Source organism: Toxotes jaculatrix, chromosome 2, assembly GCF_017976425.1.
Source record: "Toxotes jaculatrix isolate fToxJac2 chromosome 2, fToxJac2.pri, whole genome shotgun sequence".
NCBI lineage: Eukaryota > Metazoa > Chordata > Actinopteri > Toxotidae > Toxotes > Toxotes jaculatrix.
In genome coordinates, this window is record NC_054395.1 from 20,469,113 (window position 1) to 20,494,021 (window position 24,909).

General features: G+C 41.9%; 1 protein-coding gene across 1 annotated transcript; it reads right to left on the reverse strand.

Moving 5' to 3' along the window:
* Positions 1 to 5,399: 5,399 nt before the first annotated feature.
* LOC121186949 (EMILIN-3) lies at positions 5,400 to 21,732 on the reverse strand. The gene is made up of 6 exons (XM_041045896.1): positions 21,066 to 21,732; positions 9,837 to 9,959; positions 8,602 to 8,924; positions 8,124 to 8,470; positions 7,638 to 7,988; positions 5,400 to 7,243 (listed from the first exon to the last, which is right to left on the reverse strand). Exons 1-6 carry the CDS (start codon positions 21,248 to 21,250, stop codon positions 6,098 to 6,100), a joined length of 2,475 nt encoding a protein of 824 aa, XP_040901830.1. The 5' UTR covers positions 21,251 to 21,732; the 3' UTR covers positions 5,400 to 6,097.
* Positions 21,733 to 24,909: the final 3,177 nt, after the last annotated feature.

Here is a 24,909-nt window from a genome sequence, read left to right on the forward strand (position 1 = left end):
CTGTACTGTTCTCACTCCGTGTGCTATACTTCTGGTATGTTTACAAAGTTAAACAGCCAGCCAAACTCGATTTCCACGAGCCAGGAGTTGAGCGTCCTGCTCCTTTATTAACAATCTAAAAATACATCACGTGAAAATTGCGAGTGAAACTGAAAAAGAAACAAAGAAAGCTTCAGCATAATATTGCAATGAAGCTTAGCTAGCGCTAACTATAACGCTACGTTAACATACATTTACATATAAAGCTAGAAAATTAGCATTTCAACGCCCGTGAATGGCTAGTCGTTAGCCGCTAATTCGCGCTCTGTTTTAACACGTACATCTACAGAGGAAAGTCACTCGACTCCACTTTATCACGTTCACACACACACATTCAATAATAAACACACATACAGCCATGCTTTCTGTCGGCAAAAGAAGAATATAGGACACCGGAATACACACACCGATGTTTTAACGTTCTGAGAGCAGAGATCTCTCTTGTATCCCATAATGCATTTCGTATAACGTCCGCCTTTTCAAAATAAAAGCCCAAACTCAAGTACATGTAAAAATAACATCATCCATTGAAAAAACTTTAACTACCATTCTAAATATTTGCCCTGAGAATTTATAATAAAACTTCTATCATGAACTAGAGGGCAGAACACATACAATATCTCTGTCTCCCTCTGTGTCTGTGTGCATGCATTGAGGTCCATCTTCTTTCACTGTGCTTCCTGGAACCACTGCACTTCCTGACTGTTTTATCGGTGGCTCTTTTTTAAAAGCTCAGTGGTTATACTGCACTCCACGACTTCTGCAATGCAACACATACAAGGACATGCTTCCTGTAAAGACGTATTTAGTTTTCACCTCATTAAAAACAACTCTTTACAAATTGACCACAGAGCATGGCTTGCGAGTGGAGGATTATACTGTGGTGTCAAATGCTGTCAGTTTCTGTGGCCTCAATGTGCTACAGAAACTATAATTCTCTCACATTGAGAGAATTACAGTAGTTTGGGGGATGGTTGCTGAGTGTGTCCAAGAGGATGTTATGCAAAAATTCCCTCGTTAACTTTATATTATGACATAAATTGTTGAGTCCTTCAATCTGTATGAGGAACATGAACAAAATTTTCTTAGTCTGATGACTGAAGTCCTGCATGAGCGCTCATGGGGTTTTGCACTGTGAGCAGGGAATATCCCCTCTCACCCAAACAGAGGATTATTGTCTGTGTTTTTGTCTCATACACCAGGGCTGTGTCTCTTGTGATCTACAGCTGCAAACAAAATCCCAGCATCTTGAGAACAGATGCCTCAGTTTTAGAACACTTCTTTTAATAGTCCCACTTTCTACTCATGTCACTCTGACTGCTGTGTGTGTCTGTGTGCACATACCAAGACAAAGATGATGCTTGTTGGGATTGTCCAGCCCATCATCCAGATGAAAAAAAAAATAGAGCAGAATGAGCTTCATTGAATCAGAGCAGCTCCAACCCTGTGGCATTTAGCACATTAACTGCACATCTCGGCTAGTTAACAGAAGTGACAGCTAATAATTTAATTATGCTCTCGGAAAAAGAAAATGCTAAGTGGCAGGATATCTAAATGGAAGTGTAGATATATTCCACAGAATTTGTGCACCATTCACCGCACTGTTCTCCACAGCAAAACACTGGCTATGGTAGTAATTAATATGATGGATTGTATTTGAAATATGCACCTCAGTTTATCCTCACTGAAAATTTCCCTGCTTCTGTCCTGCTGTGTAGCAGTAGTTGCAGTATGTGTGTGTGTGTGTGTGTGTGTGTGTGTGTGTGTGTGTGTGTGAGAGAGAGAGAGAGAGAGAGAGAGAGAGAGAGAGAGAGAGAGAGGGGCTTGGCAGAGACACAGAGTCTGGCTGGAGTAGCCACATCTTAATGGACTCTGGGAAACACAAGGCTTTGGTATGCTAACACCAGTGTCACTTAGATGTCAGACACACACAGAGGGCAGCTCTTAAGATCTCAAGAGTTGTCTTGGCATGTGTCTACAACACACGCCAGAGAGCACACATACACATGCACATCCGTTATTAATTCATCCCCACCCACCCCCTCGAGTATTGTGACACTCAAAAGGCTTTGATGTAATTTGTGGCGCCTTTGCCTTTGTATGCTGCTTGTGTGTCTGTTTCTGTGTGCTTCTCCCTACAGAGTGACTGGAATCAGCATTAGGAAATAACAGAATTTGTGTCTTTGTGTGATGCAGAATGGTGTCACACATCATCATCCACACTTCCACTGTGCTCCTGTCTTTGTGTATGTGTGTGTGTGCCTCCTCTAGACACAGGCTCCACACTCAGAAACAGGCAGAAAGACATGCCCTTTAGCTTTCCACAATTTTTAGCTTTGTGTGTACCTTGTATATGATATATGTGCTGACATCATGCATTCAAGGGCCCATGGTCTCATTTCTGGTTAAATCAGACGCTTGAGTAATAGAGGACAACATAGCCTATCGGGATATTTGCTTGAGTGTATTTGTGTGTGCACATGTGCATGACTACATGCTGTCTCATGCATGTGCAAAAACAAGAAGCAGACGAGGACAGACGCTACAGTGCCCATGTGTGGACGTCAGCTGAATTTGTAACATCGCTTGGTATTACATAACTATTTGTCATGGTCTCAGTTATATGCATCGCCCAGCATTCCAGCAACCTGCTCCCCCTCTTCTTTCACGCTATTTTCTCTTGTCGTACTCCCCCTTCAGCTGTGTCTTCTCCAGGTCACCAATAGGACAGTCCTTTGTGTGATGCTGTGTCCCAGGGGACGGAAGAGCATCCAGCTGCTGTCGGGGCCCTGAGGTTTAAACTTACACGGCTGCTGTTTGCCCTGTTGTAGAGTACTGTTTGTGTTATATGCTTGTGCATACGTGTCTGAGCTGACATGTATTTTCTCCAGCTCCTGTTGTGACTCCTGCCTGCTTTGCTGTCAGGACAGAAGGGATACAGCAGAGGGACGAGGAGGCTGTAAACACATCTGCTTCCACTTCTCACATCCTTCATCCTCCTTGACAATGCTGTGCTTTCTGTGTCAGAGTCCATCCTTTGCTCTCCTGCCTGCCCTGTCCTTGTCACATCCCTGTCTATCAGCTTGATTATTCCTCTTCAGCGAGCTGGGCTCATCTTCTCAGCTCGCCTCCCATCCTACACTGCCTGTCACAGCCATACTCATCCATTGTCTCGTCTCTCTGACACCTTCTTACTGTACTATATTATTTTTAATTTCTCATAACATCTATCCATCTATTTCTCTTTTCTCATGCTTGCGGTCGACATTCTCTCATCATCCCTCAACCAATTCTGTCTCTGCATACAGTATTATCCATATTTGCCTTTGCCTGTGACCTCGACCCTTTGTATCTGCTCTGTATTGCTCCTCCACTTATGTCTAGCCTCTGCTTTTCATTTTGCTGTGAATGCTTCATCCTGTTGTGGTTGCTGAGAGATGTTGTCTTTAAAAACTATGTGCTGATGCTGTACAGAAGACCAGCTTACAGCACTTCAGTGATGCAAGGTCAACAATTTTTTTCTCAGCCCGTTTCACTCAGGTTTCATTCATTATCACCTAACCTCTGACTCTACAAACACTTTAATATCTTCCACACTTCCACCTAATGACCCAACTTATCATCTGACCACTACATGTATGTTTTTCAACTTAGGTAGGATGTGCTGTACTCATGCCATTTCAATTACATTCTTATCAAATGAGCACAGTTTCCTTCGTGTACCATATCAGTTTAGTGAAGTCAGGGGTTTTGAACAAAAGCAAATTCCGTTAAAAATGAAAAAAAAGAAAACTGCTTACTCCGTGCAGTCACACATCATATTCCTCCAGCCAATATGCTGCGCAGCATATATTAATGTTACATTTCTGTTCCCCATTACAGGCTGACAGCCAGTTAATCAGTGAGAGATGTTGCTGTCTTCAACTATGTGCTGATATTCTGTGAAACCTGCAGACAGTGCAACCTGACTACAGGCTTTGTGATAATTCAAAATCTGTTTGCTGCCCTAATTCTGTGATATTGAGAGAAGTGTGTGATGCTGCTTTTTTTTTTAAATTCAGTTTCAGTTGTTCAGCATTTTCAGATTAACACTGTGACTTCTCATTTGTCATGTACAGTATCCACACTGGGAATGAAATTGTGGTTTTTGACCATCAACTACTTACTGTCAAGAGTGGACAGGAGTTTACCCTCTTCAAAAACTTGACTCTTTCTCAGTCAGTGTAGTACTTCTTAGTCTTTTTTTTGTGTGTGTGTTTTATTGGAAGTCTTTTCTTTCCAAGCCTGTCAGTGAAAGAAACAGCCATAACAGCATTTTAAGACCTGTTTAAAGATTAAATGGAGGGATCACAGCCAACATATAATGAAGAAACTGAAGAGCATATTGAACTGATCTGACCACACCAGGTTCATTTTCACTGCTGCCTTCAGGATGTGGATATGCTCTGTGTCATTCTGGTGTTACTTGTTCAGCTTGTCGCTGCAAACTTTTAAATCACCACACTTTATTCTGATAGCTGTCAGCAAACATGGTGCCTTAGTACGTTAATAAGGTTTTGATAGATTTGGTGTTATGAAATACGCGAGACTAGAGGAATAACTACATCAAGAGGGCCGAAAGATCAACAGCACAATCATGGGTGTAACCTATAACGTTTCTGTTATCGCTGCTATCATTTGTGTTTTTCTTACTACTGTCAAACTGTGTAGCGCTAACATAGTTAGTGGCTATGTAAATACTGTGGATGCACAATCTTTAGCCACATTTGCTATCAAAATAAAGCATGATAAAGAATGTTTGCAGTAACAAAAAAATGTTTGCTGAAACTGGGTCACAGATTTGGTGTAGCACTGGTATCTCTTCTCAGTTCTTCATAGATGATTCTCATGTTTTTGCATGACTTAATTGGTTTGTGTGTTTAGAGATATATTATGAAAGCATTTATGACCAATTTCCCACACAGTTTTTAAACTTTTAGCCCTTGACTGTTTTAGCTTTGTGATTAACAGTGTTTTTTCTTTTCTTTTCCTTTCCTATTTTACCGTGCACATTATTTGGCAGACAATAAATAAGAGTTAAGAAAAGAGTTAATTTTTGTCCATTAATAAAAACACAAAGAAATGTGGGATTGCTAACCATTCAACACTGAGATCTCCAAATATCTCCATAATAAACATAATAAACAGTTGCATTCAGTTTGTTACAGGGGTAAATATTGAAATGGGTTTTTTGCCAGACAGTAACCCTCAAACCACATACATTTAGAAAAAAAAAAGAAACTCAGCCCAAACTATATCTAAAAACACTACCATTCTGAGCATGGTCCTTGAGTGTTTTAGATTTTATTTTTTTTCCATCCACCATGCCATGTAATGTGTTGTCACTGTCCCCCAATGGTGAATTATGGAACTTCTCTGCAACTTGGAGCAATGCGGCAGGAAACAAACAAAACTGCCAAAGCAGAAATACTTAGACCATTTCTAAATGTGTAAAACAGGAGTTTAAAAAAAATGTAAATAGCACCAAGTTGACATACAGTATTCTTTTAAAAGACCAGACAAGTGTCCACACTGAGGATGTTGAATGTGCTGGTCAGTAGAAACCCGTAGCAGCGTATTAGTCCCATATCATTCATTTTGTTTTATTACTATTTCTCTAATACAAACAGTTTAACATTATAACAATGCAGTCACTTCATATAAGTTAAAAAAGGTAAAATATGAAAACAGAACAATCATGATCAGGGAACAAAAAAACAAACAAACAAATGCCCTATAGAATAAAAACTCAGGGGAAAATATTGCCCAGCTATACAACCATAGGTGTGTCTTTGTATTCTGAGTCTGCTTCTCCTCACTTCACTAAACTAAATACCCAGGACATCTGGAGGCACTGGGCTGGGAAGCTTATGGGAAATGACTTTCACCGGTTCAGTTAATTTGCATCTGTGCAGATGGGATTTGAAAAAGAGAGGAGAGAAGCAGAGGAAGTCACTTGAGCCTAATGAGAAGCACACATAAAGTCTCTTAAAAAAAAAATAAATCTGTAGCTCAGATGCTACTGGTCTCCTTTTTGGTTGGCTGCTTCCTTGGCCGCACAGTCTTTGACCTCTCCTTTCAGCTCAGCTAGCTGTTCTGAATGGATGGCCAGGGTGCCATTCACCTGGGCCAGGTACGAGTCTGAGTGTCTCTCAAGCTCTGCCCTGATCCTTTCCAGGTGTTCTGCCAGCTCTCCCAGGCTGCTGCACTGGCCTTCTACCTGGCTCACCCTGCTATCAAAGCCCTTCACCTCTTTCTGTACTTCAATCGCTGTGCTCCTGCAGCCCTGCAGCTCCCCGGCCAGCCGTCTCTTCAAAGCAACTAGTTCTCCCTTTAGTTGGGCCAGTCGCCTCTCTCCGGCCCCTAGAAGGGAGGCTTGGTGGCCCACAAGTTTTGTGATTCCTTGCACCTGGTTGACTAGCTGGTGCTCTCTCTGCTCCCAGGTGGAATTAGCCTGGCCCACTTCACTTGCAATGAAGCTAATAGAGTCCTTCAGGCCCTTCAGAGTGCGGTTCACAGAGTTGATGTTGACCTTCAGCAGGGTGATCTCTCCCTGGATGGAGCCCTCTGAGTCCTCTTGGGCAATCCTGAAGAGTAGGTTCTGCAAGGTGTTGTTCAGGCGATCCAACTGGTTAGTATGGGTGTCCAGGCGGTCTGTCATCTTCTTCTCCATCCCTTCACATTCCTCCTCCACTTCAGTGACTCTGACACCCCCTGCTGGTGGGGTGGAGGGTGAGCAGGAGGAGGTGCAGAGGAGCTCCAGGTCTATCAACTGTTTCTGAATGCCGTCCAGGTCTCCCTCCACTCTCCTCCTAACAGACTCAATCTCCGTCTCCAGTGCTGGGACCACCTGGCCCTCCAGGAGTGCAGGGGCCGTGGCATTACTCAGCTCCTCCACAGCCACAAACACTCTCTCCTCCAGGGTCTTCAACTTGTCCTCCAGCATGGTCTTGAAGCCATCCAGACTACCAGCAAGCCCTCCTACTCCATCAGGTGCACCCTCTGTGGCATTGAGGCGGCCCTCTATGTCCACCAGTCGGGTCTCAATCAGGGTCTCCACATGGATGCTCTGGTCAGTGAGGGCAGTCTGAAGCTGTCTCTGAGATTCTGTCAAACCTTTCACTGATTCCTCCAGCAGCAGCACACGCTGGGAAAGGCTGTTTACCTGCAATAATCAATAACTTATTAGTTCATTATCAATAAAAAGTCATCCATACCTGCCGTTTAGGTATAGTAGTCTGAAACTTACAGGATTTCTTAAAGAATTTACTTATTTGCTTAAAGAATTTTGGGAGAAAGGAACATATGTATTTGCTCACTGAAAGTTAGATGAGAAGATCAGTGTCATTCTATGTTTGTGCAGCAACTATGAAGCTATAACCAGGAGACTGGTTAGCTTAGCATAAAGACTGAAAATGTGTCCAAGACTCTGTCCAAGTCACCTTTGGATAGAATCTGCATCAAAATCACCCAAGTAAATGAATTAAAGTGCTGTTCTCTTGACAAATTGGATGTATTTACTGCATGCTGATCATATCACTGTTGCAATTATATCACACCTGTCCACAGCAGCTCTCAGTCAGAGTTAGGCCCTGGATTTGAGCCTGCAAGGAGCCAAGCTCCTCCCTGAGCCCGGTCTCTCTTCCATCTAGAGACTGCTGCATCTGCTCCTGGCCATCCATGTGTTCCCTGTGGCACTGTCTCTGCACCTCCCCAATCTTCTTGTCACATTGGTCCTCCAGACCTGTAAGACGACGTTCAAAGCCATCCAGGATCTCAGCCCGTATGCCAGCCAACTTTGTGTCCACGATCTCGTCAATATGAGCAGTAGAGCTGGGACCAGGGATGGGCCTGCCACTAGGTCCCTCCAGCAGCCTCTTCAGCTGACCATCATGACCCAGGACCATTCCCTAAAGACACATGCAGGTGAGAAGGAGGAAAAAAGCAGCATTTAATAAAGGAAGAAGAGAGAAAACAAGGACTGATTTGATCAATCTGTACAGATATAGTCAAGTGACCTTTGTACAACCATGTTGGCAGTGTACCTGAATCTCCTCTAAGATGTGAGTCTTGGCTCGCAGCTCATCCCTCACTTCTGTTACTCTCCCTGCTAAGTCTCCAAAACCAGTGAAACTTTCTCCTCCTTCCAGTCCATCAGGAGCCCCATCTGGGATCACCCCAAATCCCACAGAAGAGTCAGGCACACGGGGACCACTGGGCAACAGAGACACCAGGATTTTGTTTGTATCTTCTCGGAGAGATGTACGCAGTCGCTCCTCCAGGCCAGCCACCACCCCATTGAGAGTGTCTAGGCCCTGGGTGAGGCGACGCAGATCCTCCTCCATGCGGTCCAAACGTTCACCAGTCACTCCAGAAATCCCAAATTTGTTTCCTGTGTTTCCAAGGATTAAAAAAAAGGAGCATTTTTTGAGAAAGTCTGCCAGTACTGAAGTGGGAATGACGCAGCTAGTGGAAGTTTAAACCACAGGGCTTAACAATAAATCAGCTGGAGTCTGATCTCACCATAGTTTGGTTTTCCGCTCCCAGCAGGCAGTTGTCCTGTGGGTATTGGTCTGTGGTCAGGCACACTAGGGAAAGGTTTGCCTGGCTCCAGCTGGCCTCCTCCAGGATTCTGGTCCACAGGCGGTCTAGGGCCATGGGGGAAGCCCTTCATCCCCGGGCGATGGGGCACACCAGCACCCTTAAAAGGTGGCATCATGACATCAGGCAATGATGTGGGTCCATCGTAGCAGTTTTCCCCAGAATATCCAGGACAACATCTCCACTCCAGCTCAGTCACTGTCTTAAAACCCACCTTGTACTTTGGCTTGTAAAATGTTCTGTACCTGGGGACACAATTTTTAAAAAAAAGTTTACTATCCAAAGTTAAGAGTATGTTACAATGGCCACATCAGGGTCTACCAGAAGTGCTGCCTTTGTTTTTACTAATTAAGGGCACAGAGCCAGGGTAAAGGATGGAAGGACGGGAGGTGCTGAGCAGAAATAAAAGGATGAATTTGTTCTCTATGGGATTAAATGTGGATTAGTGGGAGATTAGGAGATTCAGATAAAGTGTAGTGTAAATGATGTGGCATCAGAGGATTGAAGCAGGGTCAGCACCTAACTTCTGTGCTATCTTGTATAAAGTGAATTTCGATTGCAAATCAAATTTTCTCTCTCACACACACAGTGGCTCATCTTTTTTTGAGGAGAAAATCTACTTATATTTCCCCTGTATGGGAGCTTTTGAGAGGCATATTAAAAGGAATTACAAAATCACATACAGCAGCTTAAAGAGCTTGTTTTAAAGTTAAAGAATTACCTCAGAACGCAGTTTGTGTCATGATACATGAACTGTATTATTCTGAATATTTTCTTTTGTGTTACTGTCACAAAAGTAGATGGACAGGTACCAGAATCGGAACCAGGAGCAGTTAATGAGGAGGAGCTTCTAAGCATTTTTAACATGCTGTAAGAGAAATGGTGCTAGTGGCTGGTGTCCTTTCAACTTATTCAGATGATGTGCAAGCAGGAAAGGACCTGCACATTATTATTTGAACAGCATATCAAATGAACACTAGAGGGCAGCATTGATATAGACTATGTTCTACAATGTCCCAAAAGTTAAAGATTGCTGAATGTAAGGTAATGAGTACACATTCAGAACCTCACAAACTTCTTAGGACTCAGACTGAATTGTAAAATGTTTGTGCCATTTTACACTGTTCACATTTTGCTGTTTTATTTGAAATACTTACATGACAACAGGACACTTCTGACCCCAGATGCACTTGGTGGTGTACTCAGCTTTCACATAGGTTGCCACTCCATCCTGCATGGTGCATGTGATGTTCTTCTGGACCACGTAGGCACAGTGGTTTCTGTGAGGACAGTAGAGATTGTTAAATAACTTACATCACTGATGTATAAACACTGCAAAACCCCTTTCATTAATTCATGACAACAGTCCTCTTGCTCTGTATCTGTTGAGCTCAGTGGATTAAGGCTACACAGTTGAACAGTAGCCAACGTGGTTACAAGTAACAGTGATAATGGTAAATACTAAAGTGTTGAAAGAGTAAAAACAATCAAGAGTCATCATGCTGGTCAACTTACTCAGTACCGTCAGTTACACAGCAATTTAATTTAACTAACATTAGCCACCAGCCACCAAGTCTTTCCACGATAATGGATGCTTCCGAAAATATTTTTTTATTTCAATCTTAGAGGCTTTCACAGAGGAGATCATTAAATTATGAAGAGTGGTGTTTTTTAATCTTAAAAAACAAAAATTTATGCATACCAGTGGCATTAGTCAGAATGATGACAGAGGAGGTTTGCTGGGATATTTTCATCTGTCTTTTCCTTCCTTTTAGTTAAATATGGTTATTCAGCAGCAAGAAATATTACTGATGTATCCAGAATCCAACACATAATAACTTTACTATAACTACTTTGAACAGTTGTTGCATCATGCTGGAGCTGGACCTTCTCTCTCCTTTTTCTTGATTGCCAGTGCAGCTATAGCAACTGCTAAATGTTCCCCTGGCCCCAGTGCAACACAGGAAACGATGATCTGGGCTCTTTAGACTCACATGTGAAGCATTTTTTTACATTCAGAGGGGAGCATTTAGTAACACATGCAGTACTTAACGTTGCTCCACAGCTGTTTCAGGACAAATAGAAGTGTTTGGAGGAGCAGGGAGGGACACGGGGGCCGAGGAGGGTCTACATGCCAAGTTAACAGGTTCAGAGGGCTAACAGACAGCACAGCCTGTCAGAGTCTGTGAGAAACCACCGCACCGCTGCTGCTTTCTGCAAATCGCTGACCGTGTTGACAGCGTTTGTTTGTGTGTCACCACTCTCCTTGTGTTGACATATGTTAATAGCAGTGGAAGGAAAAGGGCACGAGTCAAAATGACAGAACTCCTTTCATACCAGCCTGCCAGGTCACACGTTGTTAAGGAAGTGGTGGTTAGGACCTGAACTGATGTGTGGTATGATGGGAGTTCTTAAAGCACTTTAGACGCACACAGGCAATGGTCACAGCAGATGATTTTTTTTTAGTGTGAATAAAAAAAAATAAAACAAGGAAATCTGGCTGGAAACATTTTTTTAATGTTTCATATGGTTTTATATGTAAAGGAACTGAAGACTGCACGCTTAATCTGATAACACAGGTGGTGCTGTATCATCAGTTCTGGGATATTTTCCTTCTCATGAAAACTCCTAACAAGTGAACTCGTGTTCTGTTAAAATGCTGCTAATAATTTTCTTTTTTCTCTCATTTTTTTTTCACCACTACAGCACCTGCAGGCTCTTTTGTTTATGATCCCTGAGGGAGGTTAAGAATGATCACTCCCTCTACTCTCATCTGCTGCTCACAGAATACACAGAGCCTTTGGCGCCAAAATAAATTACAGCTTTTCTGCGGTTTTTAAACATGTGAGAAGTCTGGTGCAAATATATTTGTGCACGATCACATTCACATGGTGATGGTAATGGAGATTCCCGGATTTTAGAAAAACTGACTGTCATCCAGAGAATATCAGTACTTTAGTAAGTGCTTTACGTATTATATTGTAAAATCTAAACAGTGTTTAGTGGTTTCCTCCTCATAAATGACAGATTTATCGACAGCAATAAGGAGCTTTATGACTTGTTTTCGTGAATGTGAGAGTTGGGGAAAAGCTTCTATAGGCATACAAGGATCTGTGACAGCTGATAGAGAGCAGACTCAGTGCATGAGTATGTGTCCGTATACAACACAGTAAGTGTGTGATCTTCTCACATTACGCACAGGGTCGATCGGTGGAGTGAAAAGTGACGATGTTCACCGATTTGTTTGTCAGGTGCACTTCTGGGGTGAGCCAATGACCTTCAGACTCACACACAATGGCTGAAAAGTGCAGGAATCCAGATGTACATGAGAAGAAAAAAAGACTTTCTCCTGTGCATTGGTCCCTGTTTCTGCCTCTCTCTCTCTCTCTCTCTCCCTCTCTCTCTCTTTCTCTCTCTCTTTCTTTCTCTCTCCTCCCCTGTCTGCTCTTTGGCTGTTTTTACAGATCTGTCAATGTCATTTAGTTTTGTGAGTGATATTTTATCCTCAGTGTCTTACAGACAGAGGGGTTCTGGCTTTGTGAGAATCAAAGCTGAGTGCTGAGATAAATCCTGTCCCTCTGCGCTGCAGTGTCGGTCAGGGCAACAGCAGGTCACCTCCTCTGCTGTGTAAAAACAGATTTTTATTGGACAAATGTTGAGTTTCAACTCGAGATATAGTGATGTTGTATTTGAGCCGTTTAGATACTGATGCACAATCACACGTGCAAATATTATACATGCACAGTGAAGCTCTTGACCCTTTTATCTCACATCCTCAGAGATCACATAGAGCTGCAGGATGAGGATTATGCAAGCATTATCGCCAGAAACATGAACCCATGAGGTGTAAGTGGTCATATATAAGAAAAAAGTGCTGTCTTCAGTGTTTGTTATTGTCTCAGTTAGGTCCAGCTGCTGCATGGTAGGTGAGAACTTTGTTTAGGCTGCTTGTGTAGGAGGGTCTCCAGCCTGGAGAAGGCAGAGTTAATTTGGACACTCGGGGGAGGGGCGGGGGGCGAGGTCCTGATCCAGCATGATCTGAGATCAGGGGAACATGGAGAGGAAGGGGAAGATGAGAGAGAGGAGAGCTGACCTTCTCCGAACTATTTTCACACCATATCTCTTAACTAATGTGGCACAAGGGCAGTGGTGTTAAAAAGTATAAATACTTTCTGATGTTTGTTTTAGCTCTTGTGGGTGACAGATGGGAGGGGTTGGCCACACAGTAAAGTACCAGTAAAGTGCCAGACAGTAAAAGTCACTTAGGTCAAGTCAACTTTATTTATGACTCTTATTTAAAAACAACTAGCATTGGCCAACATGCAACACAACTGCAATAGCTGTCACAGTAAAAACAGACACTGGAATCATTTTAATATTCAAGGAAAGAGGCTGAATCAAGCTTTAAGATTTTAAAGATGTCAAATTGAGGGGGCAGGTGAAACATCCCTTAACTTTGGGAAACAACAGCAAAAGGTATGATGAGCCATCAACTTTAACTGTGCCTGTGGGACAGAAAAGAGCATCTGGTCAGAGCATCTGACCGACCTAGAGGCAGAATAGTGAAGAAGGTCAGAGGAATAGGAAGTCACCAACATACCTAATAAATCCTGACAAGAAGAGTATACACCCATGCTAGCGACTCTGTGAGGCTGCACTTAGGCCCAGTGGTGCTTTGAGCTAGATGTCAAGATCAGTTTGCCAACATGCTCACAATGATAATATTAACTTGCTTGTGTTTAGTAGGTATAATATTGATAATGCTCACCATCTTCCTTTATGGGAATGTTTTCTAAGTGACACAACTGATTCAAATTATTCAGTGTATTAAACTCTCCTGTGCACCTCCAACCCTCACCTGACCTTACTCTCTATGTCCCCAATGAATATCAAAACTGTCTTCACCTCCTTTTGCCATGACAGGAAAGTCACACTTACTATTTCTCTTGCCTGACTTGCTTCTCTCTCTCTCTCTCTCTCTCTCTCAGACCTCCCCCCTTGCACCAAAATATTGTCTTTTTTCTGTCATTGGAGCATGTCATTTTTTGACTGCTAGTCTGGTCCCACTGTAAATATTTCCAGTATAGCATTACAGTTTCTAAATCTCTTCACAGCCTCCCAGGGGGAAAGCAGAATTCCCATCTCAGATTCTCATGTGGAGCGTTTTCAGCAAATATTATTGCTGCTAGACCTCCACCCTCTGCTGGGACCAAAACAACTCACCTTTCCATATTTTTCTCATAACCATCTTTCCTTTTTTTCTTTCCTTTTTTTGCAAACTGCAGGTGATCTCTGTTTAATTATCCAAGCATACCAGACCTACTCTTGCCTTTGCTTCTAATATTGTCTTTTTTTCTTCCACTTTCTGTTTTTCACGAAACTTCTCTGTGTTGCATAATCATTCCCCTGACATCTCTGGCCCTCAAACCTGCCACTTTTCCAACCATTGCCTCGCTTGTTTTGACACTGTGGCACTAAAGGGCTCACCTTCCTCATTACTAACTGCTCTCTCACCTGCAGGGTTCCTGACTCTTTGAACTCAGGCCACTGCTGTTGTCTCTGACAGATTTATGACCAGAGCGGGCCAGATAGAAATCCATGCAATCTTTAATAGGACCTTTAACAACCATGTATGAACTAACAGCTCACCTCCAGGGCCCTTCTCTTTCCATATATGCTTTTAATAAATCCTATTTCTAGCCAACTGGCAGGTCTTGAGAGCCCCACGGTGCAGGATTGATTGACATTGCTCTTGTGGCTACTGATTAGACTAAAAGGAAAGATGTGATACTCCTTGCTCCTGGACCAAGGGGATCACTCTGTCATTCATAGACAGGGTCAGATCCAAGCCAACTCTGGTTACCATAGCTTAAAGGCAGACCATTACTTTTGCATGTGCTTAAATTTTGGAAACAGGCCTCTAATCCTTGTTACAGCAATGGAATCATGTGGGTATAGACACTTAATTATTATATATTATATGGACTTTATTGCTTTATTCTTGATGAAGTTTCCTCATCTTGTATTTTTCTCTGAGAATACAGTAAGCAGCTCAAACAGTGGAAAAAGCATACCAACAACTTATCCTCAAGGCATTTCCTAAGGCACATAATCTTCTTTGAGTAAGAATAGCTCTCTGTATTTTTTAAATAAAAGGGTTTTCAGACAGAATTGTTAGATTTGTTGGACTCACTGCACTGTATATACCTTGGGAATGAAACCAACTGCAATGTGTTTTGATCCTTTACTAAGGTGCACAGACAGTTTCTGCTGAGCAAACTAATGCAGCACTCGTGAAAAAAATATCAGGAATCGCTGCATAATACTGGGGTGCTGTTAAAGAAAAGAGAGGTAGTTTGACTTGGAAATATGGTTGAATTTGTAAAAACAAAAAATAATAGGAGCTACATGATGTGCAAATGTACCTTGTCATTTGGAAAATATAATCAAGACCACATACAGAATAATCAAAATTGTGTTAACTGCAACTAATCATTTTCCACTGTTTTATGTTAACATCAGATGTCAGAAAAGAAAAAAAAGACTTGGTCATGTGGAACTATCAGGACCTACTACGTACTTGTTTGATGAGAAGATTGATACCACTTACATTTGTATGATAGCTAAATGTGACACAGCAGCTAGTTTAGCTTAGCTTAGCATAAAAACTGAAAGCAGGAGGTAGCACTCTATCCAAAGGTTTAAAAAAAATGTGCCTAGCAACACTTCTAAAGCTCGCTTATAAACATGTTGTATGTAGTATTTTCTTAATATTATGCAAAGGTAATCACTGTAGCACCATATTTAACAGGCAGATGTGAGACTGGGTTCAAACTTCTCATCTGTCTGCAAGAAAGTCAATAGGTATAAGTCCCTAAAGGTCTAACAATTCCTTTAACAATCTAATTTTCTACAGTTTTCAGTGACAGTTTGCTTGGAGTCATTAATTCGGACATTTGGAAGCAACATCAACACCATATGGTCATCACATAGACTTACTCAAAACTCTAATATTTTATATTTCCTTAGCCAGCCTTTAAATTATAAAATCCATGTTCACTGAATAACAATCCCAAATGTTTTAACTGAGAGGTAAGTGAAAGCAGTAAGTTACATAAATATATTGTGTTGGTAGGCAGCTTGGGAGTTTACTGCCCAGCCTCTGTGACCCTTAGCAGGAGACTGGCTCCATTCTTGTCCTCCACCAGGACACTCAACACAAACTTACAACGGCAACCCATGACCTCTAACCTCTATCAACTCGCTGACCTTTATCCCTTGATCTCTGTCCCATACATCATCAAAAAGCCCTCGGATACGTCTCTAATCTGATCAGAGAAGACGTGACATCTGCTGGGATCCTAATTGATTAATATAACACCCATCACCCAGCAATAGGTAAGTGGGCCTTGGATTATGTTTCACCTGTTGGTGTGCATTTTACGTTTTAGTGGTATGTTGTAGTGCATCATGGTGAGAGGTGCTTGTGAGATGTTGCAAATGTGTTACACAGGATAGAGAATTTTGTAATTTGCTCATGAGGATGAAAGTGCAATGTCAAAAGCAGGCCAAAACAAAAATCAGGGAATCTGAACTCACTAAGCCACCCCTGCACAGTTTCAGCCAAGGCACAGTGTGATAGAGTGGTAGGTACAGTACTGTAATTGTAAGTTACTCTAAGATGTGACAGTCAGGGCCCAGGGGCTATATATTCTTTTTCAGCAGCAAGTGGTTGTATTGAATGAAAGGAATGACTGTGAAATCAAATCTCTTGCTTTGCTGCCAAAACACAGATAATAATTCAACATGAGGGGAAAAAAAGACTTTGGTGCACCAGCAACAGCTGAGAATTTTTAAATATCTCAGGAAAAACAGGCGTGTTTTGTCCATGTGACAGTGTGGTCAGTAAGAAACAAGAGTAAGTATTTACAAGCTGTAAAACCACAAGTGAAATCCTTCACAAAAACACATGTAAACAAACATACACCCATACATATATGCACACACTCAGACACACACACACACACACACACACACACACACGTCATAGCACGTGTGTTATTTTTAAGTCTCTATTTCCACTGACCAGTCAAGCCGACAACAACTGAGCTCATATATCTGTAGTGGTGGTCTGACACTGACACGTCCCCAGAGCCCACTATGTCCAAGGAGGGTCAGCAGCTCTTGTATAAACACTATGGTTGGACTCACATGACACATAGGACACATGTGCAGGAACATCACCGGCTACCAGCAACAAGCAGTTACTGACCATCTGTGATTCTTTATTGGATAGTTTTGAATAGAACAATCTACAGCATCTAGTTGATTGATCCGTCTTGGGATTCAGGCTTACAATAATATCTGGCATAAACTGGCTTGTGTGAATATAAATAAACCTCTCTGGCAACACTGTCAAAAAGTAAACAGTTGCCACTGTCATGTGCCACCAGCATGGAGTAGACATGAACAGCAAAGGGTGTTGGCGGGTGCTGGGTTAGGACAAGATCTCTGGTGTGCTGCATGCTAACGTTAAGCTACCTGTTTCTGGTCGGTGAATATTTTTAAAACATACGCTGGCTGCCTGTAACACACAAGGTTTCATTTTGTTTCCATATGTGTTAAATCATACAGAGTATGTGATGTGTGGCTGTGTACTTGCTTAAAGGCACATTTGACAGATCTGTACTCGGTTAAAAAAAGAAAAGAAAAGAAAAAGGCAACAAGTAATGTATTATGTAATAAGTCATCAGTTACTGTTTGATTGAAAAACTTGCCCGACACTGATCACAAGTGAGAGAAAAGTTACAGGAGGTGATTTTGGCTCCAGGAAGTGCTTGGAGTGTAAACAGAGCACATGATGGTGTGCTGGCTGAGAATGAAGGCAAGGAGAGGAATGGATGAAGGTAGGTGAGAAAGTTAAGGGCAAAGACTGAAGGTGGGCATTGCATTCAGGGCGAGGGATGCTGAAGAGTCCTTTCCCAGGAAGCGAGGGTACATGGCAGACTAACCAGGGCTTGGCGATAAGCAGTCTTCTTGTGGCACTTTGAGTGAAGCAGCAGGTAGCTGGGGAGCTGTCCAAAGACATAACAGCTCTCAGGGGAAGCCAAGCAAAAGAGATGGGGAAAGGGAGGAAAAACCGAAAGCGCCCTACAGGCCAAACATCAGCCTTCTCAATCCAGGCAAAATATATCCACAAGGCTCTGTTTCATCTCACAGCTTCATGACTTTTAAATATCGTGAATAGTATGGGATTGTTACTCCTCTCTGCTCATGCGGTTTGATTGTCCTGACTGTCCTGATTGTACTATTGTTTCTCAACGACGCATCATAAATCAGTCTGTCATTGAGAGGTTTTCAGAGTCATTTGATCCTGACTCATTCGTGAACGAGTGCAATGATGTTGAATCATTCGTTCTGTCTTTTAATAATCACTGTCTGTCACTTTTAAACAAGGTAGCCCCTGTTAAACAGAGTATTATCTCTCCAGAAAAATCATGCCCGTGGATACAGGAGGACATTTGCTCTTTTAGAAGAACTTGCCGTAAAGCAGAGCGTTTATGGAAATCTACTAAGCTGGAAGTACACAGACTGCATCTTAAGGACTTGGTTTCCTCATTGAACGAAATGATAAAACAAGCCAGATCTGCTTATTTCCGACGGTTAGTCCTATCTAACAAAAATAACCCAAAATTTCTTTTTGAGACAATTAATAATATTGTCTCACCTCAAGCATCTCAAATTCAAGTGGACTCAGCATCGGACTGCAACAAACTCCTTTTTTATTTTGTGAACAAGGTTCAAGATTTAAGGGCCAACATCTGTCCATCTGAGGATGTCCAGCCCAGAATTTCTTTGCTTCCATTTCATACTTGGTCCACTTTCTCACCTGTTACGCTTGAGGATATTCAGTCATTGATAAAAAAGATCAAACCTTCTTCATGTCCTCTAGATTTTATCCCCACATCTCTGTTTTTAAAAGTGTTTGATCAAATTGGCCCTTGCTTGGTGGAGATCATTAACCTTTCTTTACAAACTGGCTCTGTTCCCAGCTTTTTTAAACAGGCAGTTGTAAACCCCATTTTAAAAAAACCAAATCTAGATCAATCTGACCCAAAAAATCTTAGGCCCATTTCCAAACTACCTTTTATGTCCAAAATATTGGAAAAAGTCGTGGCTGAGCAACTTACCTCCTTTCTGGAGGACCATGACTTGTTTGATGATTTTCAGTCCGGCTTTCGTAAAATTCACTCCACTGAGACTGCACTTCTAAAAGTTTCAAACGATGTACTGATGGCCGCAGACTCTGGCCAGTACACAGTCTTAGTGCTGCTGGACTTGACAGCTGCGTTTGATACTGTTGATCATACTGTGTTTTTAAATCGCTTACATGATGATTTTGGGCTCTCTGGGTCAGTACTAGATTGGTTTGCGTCTTATTTCACTGGCAGATCTTTTAGAGTTGCAGTAAACAACTTTATGTCTGAGCCAAATGACCTGCCATGTGGGGTACCTCAGGGTTCAGTGCTAGGTCCCATTCTATTTATGTTATATATATTCCCTCTTGGAAGGTGCATAAGTCTGTTCAAAAATGTGTCCTATCACTTTTATGCGGATGATATTCAGTTGTATTGTTCTTTTTCTGAATCTGAGATAGGTAGGTTATCAAACCTGTTAGATTGTTTGTCAGCCATCAGAAAATGGTTAACAAACAACTACCTTCAGCTTAACCCTAAAAAAACTGAGACACTGATTATCGCACCGGATGAGAAAATCCCTCATATTAAACAACACCTTGGTTCACTGAGCTCCACAGTCCAGTCGAGCATCAGAAACCTTGGGGTGTTGTTTGAAAAATCAATGTCCCTGGAAAAGCATTCAGGGACGTTGGTGAAAAGCTGCTTCTTTCATTTGAGGAACATTGCGAAACTTAAAAACATTGTATCAAAGCCTGATCTGGAGTTGATTATTCATGCCTTTGTTTCGTCTCGTTTAGATTATTGTAATTCTCTTTTTATGTGTTTTAGCAAGGGCTCTTTAAACCGGCTCCAAATTGTTCAAAATGCTGCAGCCAGGCTTTTAATGGGAATTCGCAAGCGGGACCACATTACCCCAATTTTAATCGGTTTACACTGGCTACCAGTTAAATCTCGTATTGATTTTAAGATTTTAGTTCTGACTTTTAGAGCAATACATGGACAAGCCCCTAAATATATTTGTGATCTTTTAACCCCATACTCCGCGGGTCGTTCACTCAGGTCCTCAAATCAAAACCTTCTGTCGGTGCCAAAGACGCATTTCAAAACCAGAGGTGACCTAGCGTTCCAGTCTGTCGCTCCCCGTCTATGGAACTCTTTACCGTTAACCCTGCGCCTGACCGAATCTGTCGACTCTTTTAAAAAACAGCTAAAAACACTTTTATTTAGACAAGCTTTTAGTTGATTGGGTGGCTTGCTTATATATGTGTGTATGTGTATGTATGTATGTATGTATGTATGTATATATATATACATATAATTGATTGGTTTGTTTTTATGCTATTTTTTAGTGGTTTGGTTTTACATTATTTTATTAATGTTGTATTTATGTAGTGTTATTTTAATTGTCCTATTTTAATTTTTATCTTATGGCACTTTGCACTTTTATTGTAAAGCACTTTGTGATCTTTTATCTGTGAAAAGTGCTATATAAATAAAGTTTACTTACTTACTACTTACTTACAATATCAGTCTAGTATATTTACATACATCACTGATTAGAAACAGAAGAGGATCCTTCTTGTTGATACTGGAAGAGTTAAGCAGAGACAAAAAAAGTTTTCAATATTAATCTCAGTGAAAATTCAGTTGTATTGATTGAAGATTAGTTGTGCCACTCCCTTATGGCAGCGGGTGCCCAGCTGTACTGTAAATCTTGTCTCTAATTGAACCCCCCCACCCTTGCCAAACACACACACACACAAACACACCACAGAGGCTGCGAGGGATCAATGCCCTTGTCATCAACTCAGCACCCCCTTCTCCGCACCATGAAGTCCATAATGACGGCTTTGTTTTCATAACGCTGCATGTCATTGTTGCTCTATAATGTTTATCCCTGGCTACAGATGGTTTTAGGTGTGAACCACAGAAAAGGGCTGATGGTGAGTAAGAGAGAAACAGAGAGTCAATTCAGGGATCTGTTACCAAGCTGATGCCCTAACTAAAACCATATTTCTGCAACTCACCAGTGACATGTGTTTCCCAGGGGAAATACAGTATGAGGTGGATCCTGCTTGCAAGCATTCAAGATATTTGGAATGCTTTTTGAATTCAATACCCTGCAGCATGCAAAGGGAAATAAATTTTGCATTAGTGCCTGTGACATGTCCAAAACGGAGCACTTACTTGTGACGGGTCATGGGCTTGTTTGGTAAATGGTGAGGGTTGAGTCCAGCCTTGAACAGGTTGTATCTATTTCCATAGAAAGGGTTGACATGGCCTCCATAGAAAGTTCCTTTACTGTCCACGACAGATAACAACACTCCTAAGAGAAAGAACTGTGCAGCCAGTTGACACGACTTGGTCCTCATTGTTTGTTTTTTTTTTTTTTTGCTTTGTTTTTTTTTTCTTAAAAAGGCAGCTGGCTGACAAGGAGAACAGGGTTAAAAAAGTGATAGTTGTAGGATCCTCAGTGTGTTGTGTTGAAGCTCTCCGGCACACGTGCAGTCTTGTCTTCTTCACTGGGCCCTGAAGGTGACATGGAGCCCAAACAGCTGTAGCATCAGCAGCATCTTGCCCTGTACGCCTTCAGTTCGCACACTAACCACACTCTGAGCACACAGGACTGAGCAGAGGGAAAACGAGTGAGGCTGAAGAGGGAGGAGAGAGGAAGAGGGGCAAGGAAAACAACGCAAAGGTGTGCTGGAGGAGGGGAGAGGAGAAAGAGGAGAGCAGGACAGAGGAAAGAAGGAGGGAAGAGAAAGTGTCAGTGTGTCTCTAGGAAAGTTTCAGCTCCATATACGCACACATGCAAGCTTGTGTGAGACCTGCTGACTAGGCTCTGCCCTCTAAGTCCTCCGCACTCTGCATGAGTGAGGGTGTGTGTGCAAGAAGCAGTGTGCTGCTCTGCTGCCTCTGAAGGGGCAGGCAGACAGACAGCCTGTATTTGCATATCCCACCCCAACTCCAGCCTGGCCGCTCTGCTGCACAAGGGGTGGGGGGGTTTGTTTGTGGTGGTACATACATATACACACATAAATACATACACCTTGAAATGAGATTCTGAAGAACAAACAAAGCTCTGTTATTTTCTGTTTCTTTTTTTCAAATCATCCCCCTCTCTCCTGGTCTGTCCCATTTCCATCCAATAGCCAACAATATAAAGGTTTTTGTCTTTTTAATTCCTTAACAATTTTTATTTCTTTTACCCTCTCCTTTTCTTTTTCCATCTGCTCTGTTCTGGGAGCAGCTGTACATCAAAGCACAGCCCCAGTGTTCATTCAGTGCCATGTGCGTGGCTGTTGCTGCAGCAGCTAAAGACGCTGCAGATCTGGACACAATGGACCTCCTCCTTGCTTCACCGCGGTCAGTCATTAAAAATCCCAGCCACAGCTTCAGTCGCGGTCCACACCCTGGCCCCCCACATATGTCTCACCGCACTTCCATGTAGTTCTTGAATTCATGCTTAACTGCCTCCTGTGCCTTTCAGACAGTTTGCTCTGGGGGTTGAGCAGATCAATTCAGTCCCTATAATAAGACAGTGTCAGTGTTTGGTCGGTGTCGGGATGAATGTTTGTTAAGAACTAAAATATTTCTATAAACCTTTACTACAAGGGAAAATAGATGGTTGTCAGTTAATGGCTTTTTCAGTTTTGTAGCTGAAATGTTCCATTTTTAATACATCCTTATGATGCAGGTGTCCCAGCCTTCTTTCACATTCCAAAAATCTACTTGCCTTTCTCGTTGTTAGTGCCTAAGAACACCAGAAAGTGGTGAGGTGAAATTCATTTGCGTGTCTGCAGTAGATCTGAAACAGGGTTTTGTTGACAGCTTGGTGACGTAGTGACTTCTTTGGTGTTGTGCATATTTGTTTGTGGCAAAATGATACAGGGTTATATAAAACTGGAACACCAGTCACAGTGTTTCGCAATGTTGAAATTATTTGAAATGTCATTGTTGTAAATTCTGGTATGTCCATGCTGCTGTTTTGTCCTTGCTTACTTCTCATGTTAAGTGGACAGTGACCAGATGGGTAGCTTCAGCTTGACTTACCAGAATGTGTGACTGATTTTCAAAGTAAGCCTAAGGAGGAAGGCTTGCAGGAAGAGGCAGGTGTCTGAATGGGCCTCTTTGTTTGGACGGCTGGTTTGCTGTGTCCTTCTCACCTGTGTGTGGGCTTCGGATCATTTACCCTACTCTATTTACTCTTCATTTATAGGTCAGTGTGAAAGAAAAACACACAGCTTCACGGTATGCAAAGAGACACTTCACATAGGTGGAAGAGTTCCCAAAAATACACCCACGAGCATTCAAACAGCCATGGAAGTGGTGGATCTGTCAAGGACAGTGGGTCCAAGTTGATGAGGGGATGAACAAAATCATAGTTCTTTAGAGTCTTTCATCTTATTGCATGAAAAATACTGTAGTATGGAATCACATTTACCCTGTTGCGGTTTTATTTCGTGTGTTTTTGTTGCATTGATTCAAACATCTATAGGGTGTGAAGCTGTCGAAGTTTTTTTGCTTCCTGCTGAAGATTCATCCCGTTGCTTCAGCTCACAAAAGTAGGAAGACAGTGAAAAGGAAACTATTCTAAATCTTTGTCTATTCTGGCAGACAGCTCTGCTCTGAAATACCATTTTTCACAGAAATGACTGGCACAATTTTAAACAGATGTCTGTCCCAGCACACTGTCCAGATGTTGAGGAAAAGTGAGTGAAATTGGTGAATCTCTCACTTACATTAGTTTATAATAATTTAGACCTTAGTGGAGTCACATTCGCCTTCTCAGTAAACAAACAATCCAACCAACACATATCAAATTAAAAAAAAACTGACACTAATGCAATTGAGATTTAGTAATAATGGAATATTCGCTGTGTACTGTACTGTATGAGAGCCAGCAATGAAAATCATTCATATTGTGGTAGACTTAGAGAGACTGTGAGTGTTTTGTTTGCTTTCACTTATTATTTTATTGCCCTTGTAGTCAGAACTACATTGCACAAGAAATTATAAACAACATTTTCTGCTTGAATTATTAATTAGTGAACCCAAAAGTTTTTCTTGGCTATAAGCCCCATGAGTTTGGATTTGTTCCATTTATTCTCCACTTCTTTCTTCATTTCCTTGTGTTTTATGTAGAATACATGGTCATTCTGCCAATATTGGACTTAATGTCTTTTGAGCTACATCTGTGAGTAGTTTCAGATAAGTATCCTTATCTGCTCCCTTTGACTGATTCCATATCCTGAATGGAAATCTGAGAAGAAATTCATGTATCTTTTTAAAAGTCTGTAGCCTCTTGAGCATAGACTAATATAACACTTTGACCTTTATCTTGAATTCCAGCCTGTGACAGTGACCAAAAATATTGAGCCACACAATGTGCAATTTCCTCATCTTTACGTAGTTTGGACTGAGGATATACAGTAGGATCCTGTTCCAAGCGACATGCAGCCTGTGTCCAGTTTTCCTCTGTAGCCCCCCCAGTGCCTGATAGGAGCCATCAATATGCATACGGTCTCTGCATACGGTCCTCCTGTGATGACAGACAAAGTTAATGAATCCACTTTAGTGAAACAGGACACCACTCATTTAGTTTCATTGCTCTAACCCCTCCGTGAACCATCCCCATCGTTTGCTATCAGTCTTCTCCAGGATTTTAACGGGACACACTTTCATTAGATTTAGACACAGGGGCACAGACATAGTGAGGGAGAAGTAGAGAAAATGGATGGATTCCAGTTCAGTGACATCAGCTACTTAGCAATGAGAAGGACACTTGATCCTTTTTTACAGTAGTGACCTGGGAAGCGGCCCAAACTTCATAAAGAAATGAAGAGGAGGAGAATGGTCATCATTTATCTTTCTGTTCCCAAGGTAAGAGAGTCAGTGCATGTGTATGCACAAAGTCTTCGTAAAGATTCAAGAGGGCTCCTGTCAAAGAGCAAGATAAATCAGATGAAAGGTTTGAAACAGCAAAACTGGATGTAAAAAACACACTAACCTTTACTGGAGGAAATTTACA

Excerpts from the sequence above, each read along its gene's own strand:
- LOC121186949 (XM_041045896.1), bottom strand. The coding sequence starts at position 21,250 with ATGAGGACCAAGTCGTGTCAACTGGCTGCACAGTTCTTTCTCTTAGGA. Across the intron at positions 8,925-9,836 it reads CAGAAGTGTCCTGTTGTCAT|GTACAGAACATTTTACAAGC; the intron begins GTAAGTATTTCA and ends TTGTGTCCCCAG. Across the intron at positions 7,989-8,123 it reads ACATCTTAGAGGAGATTCAG|GGAATGGTCCTGGGTCATGA; the intron begins GTACACTGCCAA and ends ATGTGTCTTTAG.